At 54.0% G+C, this 19,240-nt stretch overlaps 1 protein-coding gene across 1 annotated transcript; it reads right to left on the bottom strand.

Moving 5' to 3' along the window:
• Window positions 1-12,989: 12,989 nt before the first annotated feature.
• On the bottom strand, window positions 12,990-19,011 carry LOC119459265 (uncharacterized). Its single transcript, XM_037721079.1, has 5 exons — window positions 18,219-19,011; window positions 16,792-17,930; window positions 14,865-16,562; window positions 14,198-14,764; window positions 12,990-14,138 (listed from the first exon to the last, which is right to left on the bottom strand). The coding sequence occupies exons 1-5, from the start codon at window positions 19,009-19,011 to the stop codon at window positions 12,990-12,992; spliced, it is 5,346 nt and encodes a 1,781-aa protein (XP_037577007.1).
• Between the last annotated feature and the right edge of the window lie 229 nt (window positions 19,012-19,240).

Genomic DNA, 19,240 nt, shown 5'->3' on the forward strand with positions numbered 1-19,240 from the left:
ACAAAGAAAGAAACCAGAAGAAAAATTTCCACAAACATGCAAAATTTGGAAATCGAACCCACGACCTCTCGGTCCGCGACGATAGATCGCCGAGCGTTTAACCCATTGCGCCACAAACGCATTTGCAGAGAGCTACACAGACGCGCCTTATATATCTAAAGCCCAGACCACACGTACGCTTGCAAACGCGCGCGAGCTCGCGTCCGCGCGCCCACGCATGCGCAGACGGTGCGGCACGGCTCGTACGCGTCGAAACGCGGCGCGATCTCGCTGATCAGCTCCTCTCAGTTATCGCGCGCCTGGGCTGCCTCGCGTCGGCGCGCCTGGCTACGCAGCGACGGCGCGGTACATTCAACTCTCAGTTAAGCAGAATTATACCATGCAAGAAAGTGCTTCTTCTTCACTTTTTGGGCTGATCTAACAGCTCCAAAAAGATAAAAATTACGTTTATAAATATCGAAGCATTTTGAAGCACTGCCAACAACGAAATACGAAGTGGCGTCTGCCAAGGTGTAAACAAGTGATGCCAGTGAGCGCGCGCTGTCGCGCGTATTTGTGGATGCAAAACGCCATTCCTCGCTAGGCGCGGCAACCGCAAGGCGCGTAGACGCGAGCTTACGCGCGTCCGCAAGCGTACGTGTGGTCTGGGCTTAACACTCCTCCGTGTACCCGCGCTCTTGCTCGGGGCGGTGCCGCCGCCTACGAGCAGAAAAGAGAAGTACTGCATTATGACACTAACGCGCACCGACAGTGAACGCTTCGGTGGTCTCAGCACTACGACGCCTCGATGCCAGCATTCGAAGGGACGCTGGCATCAAGAAGCACTACCAACGCCACCTAGGTGGCGTTCACCGTACTCAGCACAGCGGAGCGTGGCCTCCGCAATTAGCTCTGAAAATGTTTCTGAAGTTGATCGCGGAGGCTGCAATTACGACGCGCTGTACGCGCTGATTTGACTCGGTGACGATTCAGTTACGTGCTTTGTCTTGCGCGTTGTATTAGTGTGTCAGTTACGTGCTTCGTCTTTCGCGTTGTGCTAGCGTGTGCAGCGTAGTGCAGCTTCCATATGCACGACGGTTGCTCATGGTCATCGACGTTGGTAGTCGTGATGGAGGAGACGTGCCACCAGGCGTCAGCGTGGGTGCATCAACGCCTAAGGGCGCTTTAGCCACAAAACACCAATAGACATTATATATCAATGTGCAATAAACATTACACTACTTCTGTGAAGACACGTTTCACTTTCGTGTTCTATACCGATTCCTATATAAGAGGGATCAACCACATTTTTTTTTGTTTACTATATTAAGATATATTCACCTTCTGCAAGCGCGGGTGCTTAGCCGAGTGAATAAGATACTCGCCTTCTCAACGTGGGGTCGTATGCTCGAAATTGATCACCGCCAACGTTGTTTCATTCGAATTCGTTTTTTTATACATTAACTTTTTAAAGCGATTCGTCCTACGTGACAGACGGAAAGACGGACGGACTGGTTTCCTCCTTGAGTAGGCATAGAAACGCGTGCACATTTGAGATGCACTGCAACATTTTTTTTTCATATAATGTTTTTCAAGATTGTTGGTAAAAACTGGTGAGATGATCATCGTCTGCTTGGTATTGTTTGGAGTTGCTTATGTGCTGACATACGGCAATCTTGGTTTCAAGGGTAGAGTATAAGCATCATACGCAATGATTACAAAGGAGGCTGCACACTATATAACAATTCCCCAGTGAGCAGTTTTCTGCCCTAATTTTTACTTCATTTGGCCAGAGAAACCGCTCCTGTTCGGACCACAGCTATCCACGGCTTTCGACTAGATGCGTTTAGTGAATCATACCTGGAGATAAGGCCACCCAGTAATAATCCAATACGCTGCAAGAAAAACATTGTAACTCGAGGAAAGCTTACAAGCACCTGGATTTTGCTAAGCCTAATTATCCATGTAGCTTACATGGGGAAGTAGAAGCGTGCTGTGCATAGTGATATCTTTGCGAAAGCACTGATAAGAGAACGCTTTGCTAGCGTGCCCTCTGACACGTAGCCAATCTTTGCGCCATCGAATTCTTGACCAATTCTCAACGATTGATACCCCACTATCCATTGAAAAAGCAGAGGAAACCACTCTGACCGGAATTTAAAATATTTATACTGTTTGCACAAGTTACGTGGGACCCCTATTATGCTCCAAACGTCAATGTCACGAGAGCTATAAGTAAAGATGTGGGACCAACGTGACTAGCCTGATGGAACAAGAGGCCGCCATCTTTAAAACTAAGTTGGGGAAAAACGATGGTTAATGGCGCCTTCTAGGGAGGCTATGTTTTCCGCTGGAATCGCCACGATGCGCAATAGCATTTCGGTCATTATAAACTTGCTCTCGAAATAGTTTTAGGCGTAAATATTAGTCTGGTGATAATTATTTCACTGCAGCCATTCGAACCAACGTCCCGAAGTATCGCGGGAGGAGCTATTAGGAGCGTGATTTGGATTCCTCAAGGACATTTGTGCAATGTCCTTTCTTAATATAAAATTAGGCGTATGTGTCATAACTTGATCGAACCATAGCAATCAGGTCAAATTAACAGATCTGTAAGTGTTTGCAGAAAAAGAATGAAATCTCGGACATTGACAATTTAAAGTTAGGAATAGTGGAACAAGCAGCAAATAATGGGAGAAACATGGCCACCAAGATTGTTACTTCTCAGGGGAAACAACACAAGCAGGGCGTGGGCATAATGTGCGCGCGTCTATCATTAAAAAAAAAGTCAACTACTTTTTGGGAAAACGGGGAAAGAGGGCAAGAGCAAGCAGCCAATACTACAAAACACAGTGATGAAAACGCCTTCTTGCAAAGGCAATCGACATAAAAGCGACTCTATCGCATGTTTTGTTTTTACAAATTGGTTTTCTGGTAAATGTGGCCTCTTCTGCACATATACGCACGAATAATACGCTTATCAAAAGCGTTAGGAACTGTGGCTTGGAGATATTCCGACAAAAGCAATTAGGCAGAACGGGAGTCCACTTGCAAAAAATAACGCCGGCAGATCCCACGCCCTGTGGGAATCGATGCTACGCGAAGCAGTGTGTAGGGAGCCTACCAAGTTAACAAAATGACCATAAGAACACCAAGACGTAGGCGGATCTTTCATGACCTACATGACACGCATGTCATAGCATTCATGTCATGAGTCCTCAGAAATCCCTTTAACTACACCTAAGAGCCCTTAACGCGAAAGCCTTAGTTATGTTCATGACTTTGACCATCAACCTTTAGCCTTTTTCTTCATTTACGAGTAGTACCATATCCGAACTCATTCCATTGGTTTTTTAGTGTTAATTTTTTTTCGCTGAGTCATGCTCATGACCATGACTTCTACCACTATTCTTTACTGTTTTCTCGACTGAATACCCAAGTCCAAACCCATTTCAGTGATTTTTGAGTGTTAACCTTTTTTTGCTGAATAATTGTCATTTCTGCTCAGTCACGGCCATGACTATGACTTCTACCGTCCTCCTTTGGTGTTTCCTTCCCTTAGTACCCACGTCAGAACCCATTTCAGTAGCCTTTGAGCGGTAATCTTTTTTCGCAGAGTCATTTTCATTTTTGCTGAGTGATGCTCATGACTATGACTTGTGTCATCATCCTTTAGTGTTTCCTTCACTTAGTGCCCACGTCCGAACCCATTCCAATGGTTTTTGAGTGTTAATAATTTTTAGCTGAATCGTAATTTTCGCTGAGTTATGCTCATGACTATGACTTCTACCAGACTCCTTTAGTGTTTCCTTCACTAAGTACCCACGTTAGAACCCATTTGAGTGGCTTTTGAGCATTAATCTTTTTTCGCTGTCATTGTCATTTTTGCCGAGTCATGGAATGATTTCTACCATCATCCTTTAGTGCTTTTCACTTAGTGCCCACGTCCAAACTCATTCCAGTGGTTTTTGAGTGTTCATCTTTTTTCGCTGAGCCATTGTCATTTTTGCTGAGTCATGCTCATGACTATGACTTCTACCAGAATCCTTAAGTGTTTCCTTCACTTAGTACCCACGTCAGAACCCATTTCAATAGTTTTTGAGTGGTAATCTTTTTTGCTGGGTCATTGTCATGACCTACGTGACACGCATGTCATGAAATTTATGTCATGACCTATCCTTTATGTTCATCATACACTCCTATCATACTATGCCAATTTTGGTGCCTACCATGTTAACGAAATGATCATGAGAGCTCCAAGACGTAGGTAGCTGTTTCATGACCTACATGACTCGCATGTCATGACATTCATGTCATCACGTATCATTTATGTTCGTCATATACTCTTGTCATAGTATGCAAATTTTGGTACATACCAAGTTAACGAAATGACCGTGAGAGCACAAAGACGTAGGCGGCTATATAGATAGATAGATAGATAGATCGATACTGTAAAAGTAGCAAATGTTCGCCAAGAAGTGCTTCGCATTTAAAAAAGTAAATTCTCCTTAGCACACTTTGAAACCGAGTAAAGAAGCTCAGCTCAACACTTATGGTAAACAGGTCAGGTACAAGTTTCTGCAAGAGAAACAAGCCTGCATATGCTGAATAATTTCTTGTTCGCAGGGCACAATACGTTTCTGTAGAAAATGTTTGCTTTTATATACAGGGTGTTTCACTTTAGATGCACTAAATTTTTTAAAATTGCCTGACGCAGATAGCACAATTATATTCCTTGATCTAAACTACTCGTTCAGGCGACCATTACTTCCACGAGAACTCAAAACGCCCAATTGAATAATTAACATACCTACGCAAATTACCTTGTAATGAATTATTTTACGGCATATCTTTAAATCTACGAATTAGAGCGGCTGAGTTCGCAAGGCGTATCCTCTCGGAACGAATTCGCAGGACTGAACCACTTTTGAGAACCAGAACCAGTTTCGAGAAAGTTTCTGACGAAATGCTTTGGTGTTCCATTTACTTTTGTGCTTCAACGCATAAAGCAGCGTTCAGTCATGAGAATTCTGAAACTGGTTCAGTCATCAGAATTCATTCCAATTCGTGCCTTGCGAACTCAGCGGCTATAATTCGTAGATGGAACGATGTGGCGTAGAATAATTAAGTGAAAGTTAGCGTCATTATGTTAATTGTTCAATTAAACGTTTTGATTTCTCGTGGAAGTAATGGCCGCCTCATCGAGTAGTTTAGATGAAGGGTTATAACTGGCAATGTTTTTAATTTGGTGCCGCGAAAATAAAAACACCCTATATATTGAAACTCGTGTTCCATGGAAAAATAATATATTTTTCAAGTAAACCTATAGTACTGATACCCTAAGGATGCTGCGGTGACTGTCCAAATGCAAAAATGTTTTAATGATAAAGATATTTTTAAGCAATAAAGAACAGAGCAAATTGATATGGCCTGGCAGAATTACAACCAAGGTTCAAGTGATGTTCTTTATTTGAGTAATTGCATTAGGAACTTAACTTCAGATGCCTGTGACCAAAATGGCGCACTTTAATATGTTTCTGGCATATGACCCACCCGCTGACGCGCCCGTTTAAAACGGTACTTACTCTTTCGAGCATTTGTTTAAGAATTTGCCAAAACAAAACCCACGAATCCCCATTTATTCTTACCAAATATAAAAAAGGTGAAACAGCACCTCGTTTGGTCAAACACCGGGACAACGTACCACGTGCGTCGTGGGACGCACGAGAGTAGAACAAAAATGCAGTATTGAGGGATCAACGGCAAAGCTCATTAAGCCTAACACGACCCCCATTGCCGCAATGTGTGAACTGGGTGTGACAGAGTTTTCTCTAATTGGGCGATACATATGTGATAACCGCCGTAGACCGATTCTGTTTAATTTACAAGAAGCTTGCAATAGCCGCAATTCATTTACATAGAATTAATTTATCATGCATATGAGCCATGTCATTCCCGTCATCTCCACCTAAATTTATCTACGCGGCATCTATACTTGGCCTAGTAAAGCGGGCCACATTTTCTGTCATTCATAAACAAGCCTATAACAGTGCGATGCGTTTCATAAATATTTCACTGCAAAAGCCATAATTAACCAACACTTGCCTTTGCGTACACCTCAACCACAACCTTCCCCTTATTTTCGAAAAATAGAAGAAACAGCCTTGTTCAGTTTTCAGCAGGCACCGGGCATACCTACGATCGAACTCGTATTAATCCCAGTAACATTCGTAGCCTACTAGGCCCATTTTTGTGCGCTGCCATAGAACAGCTGTCGCATGGCTATTAAACAATGCCGCTAAAATCGCTGCGAAATCACTTGGTGAAGCCGGAGCGCAGCTGCTCTCAGCGCTGCTCGAGCGTCGTCTTCTCCGCACCAGAAAAATCGATATTTATTCTGATTGAAGAGCGGCACATACCCAGTGGCAGATATCGACTGGCGCAAGTTAACATGAAAGACGTTAGATACAAACGGACGAACCAGCATCTGGGTAAAGTTTCCAAAGAATAGTAATCGCTTTAAGAGACAAGTCGGCCGTTTTCTTTCGAACCGGTTACTCAAGCATTGCAAATGGACGCTGTATCCATAAAGTATGGGCGCATGCCTAGAAATCCCACATAAAACCCTTGCCAGTTTCAGGCATGCAGGTCAGCACTTTTAAACGCTTGGTATGTGAGTCGCGCCGCATGGCAACAATTTACTGGCAAAAGTAAGAGCGCCCGCAATTATAGCTGACAGTGTAAATTAAAAACTTGCACGTCAAGAAGAATAGGCCATGGTGTCATAGTTCATTCAAAGTCCCATATTCAAAACCCCAATTCTACATATGCTCGCACGCTACGACCAAATCACAGTACAGTACATTGCCATCCAAATGTCCACACTCACGAATATACATGAAACCGCTTTCAATACCTACAATTAAGGACTTGCATAGCCTACCTAAAACACTACCCTTAACACCACTACTGCGGCGCTCCTTTGCGTAGAGCAAACGATGCCACAATTCACCCGATGGCGCAATTTACTCTACATTTACTCTTTTGCGCTACAGGATAAAGAAATCCTGTACCTGAATGGTTAACGTGTTCTGGTTTTTTGGTTGTCCTTTTTGCGTTGTGTGTGGCCACGTGTGTGTATAAATCTGCTCTGTGATGCGGAATAAACCTTAGTTGGTGAGTCGGCGCTTGTGTTCGTGTGTTCTTTCGTCTGTTCGCCTTCCTTGTAGCGCCATTCTGAAGCCATGTTACTCTACATTGTCTCACATATCCGTCATCACATAGTATTTGCGGTGCTACGTGAGGGCACTCATAAACTTATTTTGGGTTGGGTTTTCTTGTCGTCCGCCTCCGCGTTTATCTGTTGTCGTCAGTGCCTTCTATCCGAGACCGTCACCAGCCAGCAATGCCATTCTACAGATGATGCGCATAGCCGTTTTGTAACAACCACATATTATGCGTTTTGGCCGTCTCAAGAAGAAATCATCAGCACTAGTTCCCCCGATATTGTACACGGCGACGTGTTGATTCACTTTTATGGCCGCATTTCATCTAGAGGTATTGTGTTCGCTCCCAGCTTTCCTCGTTTCACTGATGGGTGTGCAAAGGTTACTGCATTGAATAGTACTCCCGATTATCAATTGTTGCCCCGTGGTTCAACTATCACATTCGCTGTTGATACTCAACCCATTCAACCGACGGAGTCACCTTCGCCTGCTTTCGATTCTTCTTGCTCTCTTCAGGCAAGTTCCATCAGCGCAGGCTTTTCACGCACTCAGACTGGAGATCTACTCGATTTGTTGAAAAAACACGATGCCTAGTTCGACGTTCGTTCACCAATCCTCGGTAAGACGCCTGTCGCCAGTCATCGCATTCAGATCGATGGCTCACGGATCGTTCACCGCCGTCCACAGTCCATATATAGAGTGTCTCTCACCGAGAGCAACGTTATTTTTTAAAATGTGTCCGACATGCTTAAACGGAATATAATACGCCCTTCCTCAAGTCCCTGGTCTTATCCAGTGGTTCTTGTACAGAAAAAAGATGGCTTAGTGCGCTTTTGTGTCGACTGCCGCGCCCTCAACAAAATCACACGCAAAGACATTTATCCCCTGCCACGAATTGATGACGCGTTGGACTCGCTGCAGAACGCTGACTACTTCTCCAGTCTTGATCTTCGATCTGGCTACTGGTAAATACCAATGCACGAGTCTGACAAGGAGAAAACGGCATTTGCCACCCCAGACGGGCTTTACGAATTCAACGCGATTGCTTTCGGGCTCCGCAACGCGCCTTCCACATTCAAGCGCATGATAGACAGCGTCTTACGTGGTCTCAAATTGAAGATATGTCTTTGCTGTATTGACTTTATTGTTTTTTTCTTCAACATTCTCACAACATCTCGAGTATCTTCATTACGTTCTTGCCTGTCTCGCCAAGTCTGGACTGCAGCTGAACACAAAAAATGCCACCTCGCGAGCAAGACCATCAAGTATTAGGGACACTTAGTATAGAAGGGATTAGGCCGGACCCGGAGGAGATTGCCGCAGTCCTCAAATTTCCCCGCCCAGAACGTGAAAAAGGCTTGTGCAGTTTTATCAGCCTCACCTCCTACTTCCACCGATATATGCGCAACATTACAACGCTTGCGTCTCCGCTCCATCAACTTCTTGGATCTGCCGTGCCCTTCGTTTGGACGGAGGACTGCGAAGCAGCTTTCCAGACTCTAAAGCAAGCCCTCATGTGCGAGTAGATGCTGTGCCATTTTGACCAGATTGCACCTACCATCGTCCACACCGACGCTAACGGTCATGGTATTGGTGCTGTTCTATTAGGAATGTGACCATATCTCTCGCGAGCGAGTCATTGCCTATGCCAGTCATAGCCTGTTCACAGCGGTGAAAAGTTATAACATTATTCAGCAGGAATGCTTTGCTGTTGTTTGGGCTGTGCAAAAATTCCGGCTGTTTTTGCACGGCCGCCGCTTCACGGTCGTTACAGATCATCGCGCGTTCTGCTGGCTCTCCTCGCTAAAGAATTTAACCGGTCGTCTTGGCCGCTGGGTGATTCCCCTTAAGGCTCATTCACATTAGGCTGACACGACACCGATTTTGGCCTGCCGGCTGTTGGCGACAGCAGTTTAGAGGACGGAAAACGCCGTGGCCAACGGTTTAAAGGAAAGAAAACGCTGTCGCCAACAGTTGGCAGACCAAAATCAGTGTCGTGTTGCCCTAGAGTGAATAATCCCTGACAGGAGTACGACTTCGACATAACTTACAGATCTGGAAAGAAGCACCAATACGCTGATGCTCTCTCGCCCTTTATAAATCACCACGCTGGACTGGCCCGGCGCTCACTGCTATCACGTCCTTACGGCGCACCAGCATGCCGACGCCTATTGCCGGACTATTCTTGACCGCCTTAGCGGTTCCTCCTCTCCCCAAATGCCAGTCTGCGTCGACAGCTTGCGCAATTCAAGTTACCCATGTCCTATGCCCTGGGCCCTATGCTGTTACATTTATCATTCCGATGGCAACAAATCGGTCCCCGTCATTCCCCGTTCTCTGCAAAACGATGTTTTACAAGCTTTTCACGATGATCCAACGGCCGGTCATCTTGGATTTCACAAGACTTACGACAGGATTTGAAGCCGGTTCTTTTGGATTGGCCTCTCTTCCGCCGTGATCAAGTATATCGCTTCTTCCGTGCCTTGTCAACGCCGCAAACGCCCGACATCTGCTCCCGTATGGCTCCTCCAACCCCTCCATTCTCTTGCTTCTGCCTTTGAGGTCGTCGGAATAGACTTTTACGGGACTGTTCCTCCGAGTGCCAATGGTAATCACTACACTGTGACAGCTGTTGATCACCTCACTCACTATGCTGACATAGCCATGGAGCACCACGCGTCCCCTTCAGTGACCGCGGCAAAGTCTTCCTCTCTTCCATTCTTTGCGAAGTTCTACGAGCCACCCACACTGTTCATAAAACAACTTCCAGCTACCACCCACAGACCAATGGATTCACCGAAGATTTCCATCGTACACTCTCAGGCATGATTTCAATGTACATCAGCCCGGACCAGGCAAAGTAGGATGCAAACCTGCCGTTTGTAACTTCTACCTACAACAGTGCATCTCAACATACCTTCAGCTTTTCCCCATTCTTCCTTGTCTACGGCCGCTCCCCAACTTTCGCCCTTGATGCATCTTTCATCTCGGCTCCTGTCTCAAGGCAGTGCCTTTTTTCGAACAAATTGTTTCCCGCCTCGCCCACTGCCGCTACCTCGCCGGCATTAGCACCGACATCTCCCAAGACAATCGCAAGCACCGCTTCGACTCGACGCACCGCAATGCGATGCTCTACCTTGGCGACGAAGTATTACTCTGGATACTTGTACGTATCCCCGGTTTATGTGAATAATTTCACAGTCGATTTCTTGGACCCTACCGCATTTTTGAGCGAACTTAAGCTGTTCATTACTGCGTCCCGCCTCCTCTTCCTCCCTCCGATCGTCGTTGTCGCGGGACAGAGATTGTGCACGTGTCTCGTTTGAAGCGTTATGTACCACACGTTTTGTAGCATACTTCTGCGGCCAGGCTGGTCGCTTCCACCCAGAGGGGAAATTAGTGTTAGCACAATATTCGTATGTCATCTGCCTCATATGTACATAGCAGCATCACGCACCACGAGCCGCGACTGTCGTTGTCATGGGATGGAACCTTCGAGAATAAAGAAGCTGCTCAAAGCGCCGATCAAAGCGCCCCGCGTTGCAGCGTCGGTGGGCGCTTTGATCGGCGCTCCCAACCGGTGCCTTCGCGGCTGAAACTCGAGTGATGCATCGATGCGCAGCCCACTGCGCGCACAATCCCGCACACTGGTAACCTCCTTCCAGGGGCCCACAGCTCTCGCGCCTGTACAAGTACTACGCCACAATCCCCTGGACCGTACACGACCGTCTCCTGGAGAACTCCATCAACCGCCCTACCCTAAGCACCGTGAAGAACGACGTCCCCGTTAAGGTCTCCAAGATCGCCATCAACCAGCTGGAGAGGCTTCCCTCCGACAACGGCAAGTTCGTCTTTCAATGCACCACCCTATCGACGCGCAGATCACCAAGGAAACCATCGCACTTGGTTCCATCTTCGAGGACACCTGAACGAGCAACGCCCTGCGCGAGCCTCGCGGGGCCTCGTGAAGCGAGGGCCGCTACCCCTACAAGCTATCCGAGCCCGTGAGCCTAAGTCCAAGCACCTGACCTGCCGCACCGCCACCGGCCTCGGCTAGCCCTGCGACTACTCCGAGCAGTGCGTCTTCGCCCAGCTGAACGGCGTCTGCACGGACCATCTGATCGGCGACTGTGCTCTCGAGTTTGTCCGCTCGCTGGACGGCAAGACCTGCGACAAGCTACAGACCACCGCCGGAAACGCATTGGACAGCCCTGCAAGGCCAACAGCGAATGCCACACTGCCGGAGCCGCTTGCCTCAAGGACGTCTGTGCGTGCGCCAGCCACAGGTGCACCTAAAATGCAGGCTGGAGTACAAAGATCCGACTTGGCTTCTCTCACTTCCTTCATCGACGTTCCGTCTGGGCGGGGAGCCCTGTAGCGCCCACCGACGCTGCAACGCGGGGCGCTTTGATCGGCGCTCCCAACCGGTGCCTTCGCGCCGACTCTCAAGGAAGAAAACAATAAAGACGCGCAGCGCGTGCTCGAAGCGCAAGCTCGGCACGCGCAGTGTTGTTCCAGGAGCTTGAGACGCTGGTCGTCGCGGCCTCCGCTCGGCTGGCCGACTTCTTAGTAGGAACGACGGCACGGCTCGTTCGCCGCCGTCACGTTCTTCCTACATATATATTGTAGGGAAGCGTTGGAACTCTGAAGTGGGTCGTCCGCTCCAGCGCCTTGAAGTGGGTCTCCTTCTCCAGTACCTTCTAGTGGGTCGTTTTCTTCGGCTCTCGAGCGCCGCTCGTGCTGAGAGTCCATGCTGCGCTTTTGGACTGTCGCCCTTGCGCTGCTTCAAGTGCCGTCCAATCAACATCCTTATAAATTGGTGCAGAGTGCTGTACCCTCAAAACCGCTCCGCAACTCCTTAGACGCCCCTGGAGCTTCGATCCCGTGCACTACCATCTGCCTTACCGCAGGACGCCTCCCAGCAAACGCCTCCTCCCACACCACCCGCATGTACCGGTGTCTCTCGTTAACGCGACCCACCGTCAACGCGACCAACCGCACATTCCGGGTTAAAATAGGGAATGCACTGTCGCGTCCATTTATACAGGAAACTGGTGTAGCCCAGGGAGGCGTGCTCAGTAGCACGCTCTTTATTGTCAAAATGAACACACTTCTAGCTGCACTACCACCAGCTATTTTTTATTCCATCTACGTGGACGATATACAAATGGGCTTCAAGTCCTGTAACGTGGCCGTGTGCGAGAGACAGGTACAACAGGGGTTGAACAAAGTATGAAAGTGGGCAGACGAAAACGGGTTCAAAGTAAACCCCCACAAAAGTTCTTGTGTTCTTTTCACAAGAACGAGAGGCCTGATCCCAGATCCTTGTGTAGGACTGTGTGGACAGCAAATACGTGTCAACAAAGAACACAAGTTTTTAGGCATCATACTTGCCGCTAAGCTTACCTTCATCCCCCAGATAAAATATCTCAAGGCGAAATGACTAAAAACCATTAACCTAATAAAGTTTATATCTCACACAACATGGGGCAGCGACAGGAAGTGTCTATTGTACCTTTATAAGAGTCTGATTCATTCGCGACTAGATTAAGGTGCGGTAGTATATCACACCGCCGCCCCAAGCGCGCTTATGTATGAGTGATTATTAAAATAGAAGAAGAGAAAAGTACAGCGCCGTAACTGCCTCTCGTGAGAGGGCACCTCAACAGCGCTGTACGGGGGAGGGGGTGAGGACAAACAGAGTAGTGAAGAGAGGGAGAAAAGAAAAAAAAAAGGAAAGCGCAGCAGAACACAGCCGAGCGGTAAGTCATGAAGAGGCGCGGTTTAGAGCCGCTGACACAGGTTTGTATCCTCCAGATACTCAAGGAGAGCCGCGTAGGCCCGCTTGGCGATGGAGGGATGCGTCGCAGGAAACAGGAGCCCCCGTGCGCTGTCGGACGGGATCCCGAGGCGACGGTAGGCGGCAAGAAGAGGGCCACGCTCTGCTGCGTACGCGGGGCACTGCAGAAGAACGTGGTCCAAGGTTTCGACACCGGAGCAGCTGTCGCAGTAGGGCGAGCCGAGTCCCGACAAGCGGTGCACGCGCTCAGCCGTCCGACAGCACCCGATGCGGAGACGCAGGAGCAGAGCGCGATCACGGCGGCCCAAGCCCCTGCGCGGCAGCAACTTCGGGGGACTGCCGGCGGCAACGCGTGGGTCAGGGTGCCACGACCGGAGGTAGCCAGCAACAGTGTGGCGAGCAACATCGAAGGGCGTCACCAGTAGAGACCGGGGCACTGGCAAGGTGTGGGCCTCCTTTGCGAGCCGGTCAGCTTCCTCGTTCCCGGGCAATCCAACGTGCGAGGGCACCCATTGGAAGACGAGGTCGCATCCCAGCTCGCAGACGCCGTCCAGCTTACGGTGGAGCCGCTGGATCAGCGTGGGGCCGTGGTCCTCTCCGGCCAGCAAGCAGAGCGCCGCCCGTGAGTCGGTCAGGATGGCCGCCCGTGCAACCCGCCGCTGGTACAGCAGTTTGGCCGCCAGGTCGATGGCCGCCAGCTCGGCATGCGTGGAGGACACCGCGTGCAAGACACGGCATTGGCTCTGCGCCGAGAGCTCGGGGGCGAAGCAGGCAGCCGAAGCCGCGCCGTCCCGGAGCACAGAGCCGTCCGTGTAAACAAGCACGCGGCCGGCGAGCTGCTCCTCGATGACCGCAGCCGTCTCCTGCCGCAGGGCGCAGGCAGCGGTGTTGCGCTTCCCTCTCACCCCAGGCACGGTGGTGCGGATGTCGAGCCGGCGTCGACGATGCGGGGGGGGGGGGGGGGGAGGGAGCCACGCACACGAGGGGCCGGAGTTGACCAAGCCGGCGAACTCGGCGACGCGGCGGCCCATGCAGGAGTTGGGGAGAGAGAAGAACCGGTCCACCAGCCGATGACCGTGCGGCGATCGGTGCAGGCGCTCGATAAAGTTTGGCGCTCGATGGTGTTGAGCGCCCTGCCAACAGCGCGGAGAGAGACGGGAGTCTCGCCAGCCTCAGCGAGAGTGGCGCCCACCTGCGACGACTGTGGGAGGCACAGGAGTTGACGAACAACGGCTCGGTGATCCGCGTCCAGTGCCTCCCACTTTGATGGATGGATGTCAGCAAGCGGCAGGCCGTACAGCACCCTCGCGGAGGCCACCGAGTTGTAGACCCGCAGTGCCAGGGTGGGTGAGCAGCCCTGGCCGCGGGCCATGAGGGAACGTGCTGCACACGCCACCCGTCTGGTCCCCTTGCGAAGAGCCGCAACGGCCGGTTGCCAGTTGAGCCGGTGGTCCACCAGGAGGCCGAGGTACCGTACTCTCCGTCGCCACGGGAGGCTCGCCCCACGAAGGGTGAGACGCGGGACTTCATAGCGGGCGCCGTAGCGAGGGTGAACCAGCAGCGCCTCGGTCTTTGCCGCCGAGAGGGTGAGGCCGATGCCGGAAATGTACGCGTCGACCGCATCCAGCGCAGACTGCACACACCTGCGCACCGCCCTGCCCCGCTCGGTTGGGCCAGCGGCGAACAGGGCAATGTCGTCCGCGTACACCGCGACACGAACCTCGTACTCCGGCAGCTGGGGGATGTAGTCGCCGATGCGCTGCAAGCGCGAGGTTGAAGAGGAAAGGGCTCAGCACACTGCCCTGCGGCACACCAGTCGAGACCGCGCGCGGCTGGCTGAGCACTCCCCCCACGCGCACACGCATCGAACGACCACTGAGGAACGCCCCCACGTAGCGGAGCATCCTCCCGGCGATCCCCATGGCACGGAGCGCGTCGAGGATGGTGGCGTGCGGCAGCTGGTCGAAGGCGCTCACCACGTCGAGGAGAACGAGGTAGCTCGCGTCCCCGCGGTGCTTGGCCTCCTCGAGTGTAGCGACGACATCGGCCAGGGAGTCCGCGGTGGCTCGAAATCGGCGGAATCCGCTCTGCTCTGCCGCGAAGGTGTCGAGCGCCTCGGCAATCCATTCGAGGCGCCGAAGCGCCATGGCCTCGAGCACCTTGCCCGCAGCAGACGTGAGGGAGACTGGCCTGTACGAGGCAGGGTTGCTGGGTGGTTTGCCGGCTTTCAGCAGCGGCACCACCACTGCCTCGCTCCACTCGCTCGGAATGGTGCCAGTCCGCCAGACCTCGTTGAAGGCATCCAGCAGGAGTTGAAGTTGGCCGCTGTCGAAGTTCCGCAGCATCTGGTAGGTGATGCCGTCGGAACCGGGAGCAGAGCGGCGCTTCCGTGCTGACAGCACCGCGCGCAGCTCACCGATAGTGAAGTCAGCCGCGCACAGTGCGTCAATCTCCGCCAGGATGCCCGTCGACGGGAAGTAGCGCTGCGGGGCCATCAGCTCGCGCCTGGGGTGGGGCTGGGGCTGCAGGATCGCCGTCGGCCTCGACGATACTGCGGGTGGTGGGCAGAATGTGGCGGCCAGCAGCTCTGCGAGCTGCGCGCTGGTGATACCGCGTGCCACCGCGATGGAGAGTGCGGGGCAGCGCGGCACACGGGGCCGCAGGATTCCGCCGAGGATGCGCCACGGACGCGAGCGAGCGCGCGCATCGTCCAGGGAGAAGCACAGACTGGCCCAGCTCGCATTGCGACGCTGCCGCGCATGGCGACGACAGACAGCGTCCAATCGATTGTACAGGGTCCAGTGCTCCCTCCTGTCCGTGCGGATCGCTTTGCGCTCTGCTCTGCGACGCGCAGCTCGCAGGTTGAGCTGCTTCATGTCCGGCACAGGGGTTCCAGCCGGCACCACACAACGGGTCGTTGCCGCACGCGCACAGACGGCGATGTGCCGGAAGAGGCCGCCCTCGGAGACTGGCACTGCAGCACACAGTTTCCGGAAACGCGGCCAGTTCACTACACTGTAGCTCCTCGTGGGCAGGTGGGCGGCAGCGTGAGGCACGAGGAAAATCGGGAAGTGGTCCGACCCCCGCGTGTCGGGGCTGCGACGCCAGACGTAGTGGCACCGCTCCGACACGAGCGAGAGATCGAACGTGACACTGCCGGTGTTGGCCACGAACAGGCCGGCCCGCAGCACGGACTCCAACAGACTCCGACCGTTCGCGTCGTCGCGTGCACAGCCCCACGCAGAGTGATGGGAATTGAAGTCCCCGCACACCACGAGGTCCCCCCCAACACGATCGCACAGGCGCACAATGAACTCAGTGTCCCAGCGCTTACCAGCACGAACGTAAACGCTGGCGACACATGTGTCTGTGGATCCGACACGCACGGTCACTGCCACGCACTCGGCATTCGCGCACGGCAAATCGTCGACGCGCACTACGGCCTGGGCAAGGCCAGCACGCACGTAAACTGATGCGCGCGACCGACCAGCCGGGTGGGAGGGGTCGGCGCACGGACTGGCCGTGCATGACGCCAGCTGGCAGGTGGTGGCACTATGCTACGCCACGAAGCCGCGCAGATTGAGCTCCCCAGCAAGCACGTATGTTTCCTGCAGAGCAAGAACGTCGCACTCGCCGAGGAGAGCCCCATCCGCAAACTCAGGATGACGGCGGCGCATAGAGCGCACGTTCCATTGAACGATGCGCGGCCGCTGTACCCCGGGCGTACTAGCCATGATGAGCCAGGGCGTCATGCATTGCCAGTGCCGCCACACACATGTGACGCACCGGCGAGTCGGCTGGTACCGAGTGAAGGGCCGCACGAAGTGCCGACGCGAGAGCCGTTGCGACCAGCGCGTGCGTGTCCTGCGTTGCGGTGCTGGGGGGCTGCGCCGGAGCACTGTTGTTGGTGGTCGTGGGAGCCGTTGCGACTAGCCCGCGCGCGTCCTGGGTTGTGGTGCTGGGGGGCTGCGCCGGGCCGCTGTTGTTGGTGGTCGTAGGTGCTCCAGTGTCACTGGTCAGGGCGTCCCGGAACGAGCGACCAGGTTGCACCGGGGCGGAGGGGCGCCGCTCGGGAACCCGTGATTCAGCGGGCCGCCGCTGCGAGGGGGAAGCCGGAGGTGGGGCAGCATTCCGGGCGATGGTGAGCGCCTGGCGACGCGTGATGCGTGGCTGAGTGCTGTCCAGGATGCAGGCCACCCTTCGTTCGAGCTGCCAGTTGGGGCAGCTCGGCTCCGTGGCAGCATGTGGGCCGCCGCAGTGGAGACAGCGAGCCCGCTCAGCCGTGCAGGCACCCGCGGGGTGCCGCCCGGCACACCGCAGGCAGCGCTCGTCCCGATGGCACGTCACGGTGGCGTGGCCGAAAAGGCCGCAGCGACCGCACTGCAGGGGACGGGGCAGCCGTGGATAGACGACCCGCCGCTGTCGGAAGAGGTGAACCGCCGCGGGCACCATGGAACCGGCGAAGCGCAGGACGACGGCGTCGCCATTCCTCGTGGCCGAGAGCACCGGCGCGGACGACTCCAGGCCCTCGATGATGGTGGACTCGTCGAATGCCGGGTCCACGGCGAAAAGCGTGCCACAGCACGTGTTGAGGGCCAGGGCTTTCGCCCTCACGTGCACGTCGCAGATCACCCGGACAGCCAGCAGGGCCATGAGGTCCGCGCCCGCAAGCGCGTCGACGGCCACCACGTTCCGGCGGATGTTGGCTCGCACCCGGTGCGCTCCCGGGACCCCGGACAGGAAGGCGGCGATCGCATCGCGCGATGTTGCCAGGAAATGCGCCTTCCTGCTCGTAGGTCTGTACAGGACCGTTTGGCAGCTGGCCGGATCTTCTGGCGTGGGAGACACGGTGGCGGGCACCCTCGAGGGTGCGGAGGGCTTTGGGCGCGGCCCCAGTAGATGGGTCGGGTTGCCTCCGGCAGAGCCTTTCGGCAGCGACCCCGGGGGCACGCCGTCATGGCCCGCAGCAGGAGCGCCCGAGCGCGCGCGGCTGTTGTTGTTTTTCCCCTTCTTTTTCTTTTTTTTTTTTTTTTCTGCTTTGCAGCGCGCGGGGAGATGACGCGCTGAGCCGCTGCGAGGGAGCGAGCGGAGAGGGGCCCCCGTGTGCTCCTTCGTCTGCTACAGGCCGCAGGTGGGAGGAGCTTGTCGACGCATGCGCCGTGGTGCCAGGAACCGGCGCAGCCGCGGGGCTGACGCCCGTCACGATGGCGCACGGGGGTCGGCTCTCCTCTGGCTCAGCGACCTCGGGGATGGGTGGCAGGAATCGAGAGAAGCCGCGCTGTTGCTGTCCCGCGGCGCCGTCCGCCCCGGCGATCCGCGAGGAGGACGAGGCAGCCGGCGATCGGGGGGTGCTGCTCTCGTTGTCGGGGGCAGGTTCGCCATGACACCCGCCCGCGGGAGTGACTCGGCGGCCATCGTGTGCTCGCCATCGAGCGGGGTGGTGGGGGGACGTCCGAGATCCGCGGCGTCGTGTCCCGCGGTGCCGTCCGCCGCCGCCTCCCCGCGTGGGGCAGAGGAAGGTGACGGCGCCTGGGTGTCTTCCCCTGTTTCGCCTCCGAGGCCCAGGGGGGAGGCTGCCGGCGAGCAGGTAGAGGAGCCGGCGAAGGGAGACGACGGCCTGCTGGTTGACGATGATGCGGCGGAGTCGACGCCGTCAGCTGGCGACGAGGAGCTCGTGCGGCTGCTGGATGGAGACGACGATGATGGGGTGGTGTCGTCCCGTTTGGCCGGGCTTTGCAGCTCGGTCATTGTGAGGTGCCGCCGCGGGATCCTGCGGGCACCGCGGGTTCTCCGAGCGGCTCCTTTGAGGAAGGCGGGCGAGAGCCGCTTAGGTGTCCCATCTTGGCTGGCCTGGGGCAACGGGAACATGCGGCTCGCCTCCTTCAGTAGGAGGTTCAGCGCGCTTGAGCGTGCCTGAGGGGTGCCGGGCCGTAACTCGGCTACGCCCTGCAAGATGTCGTCGCCCATCTCGGGGGCGAGTTCAGGCAACGATGTAGAATCACCCATCCATGCCTGCTCCCTTGGGAGCCCTAAAAGGGCTACGCTCGAGAGCGCGGTCGTGGGAGGAGGCAGACAGGTGAAGGTGGGCGAGCAGGAGCAGGAGAAGCGACCTCTCTCAACGGGAGGTCAGAGGGCTCTCCCCCCAAGCGCGCTTAAGATGCTAGATCCTGTAGACCATCTCGGTATCCGCCTGGCCACCGGCGCTTTCAGAACGAGCCCTATTGACAGCTTATAT

The sequence above is a fragment of the Dermacentor silvarum genome, chromosome 7 (assembly GCF_013339745.2).
Source record: "Dermacentor silvarum isolate Dsil-2018 chromosome 7, BIME_Dsil_1.4, whole genome shotgun sequence".
NCBI classification, from domain to species: Eukaryota; Metazoa; Arthropoda; class Arachnida; order Ixodida; family Ixodidae; genus Dermacentor; species Dermacentor silvarum.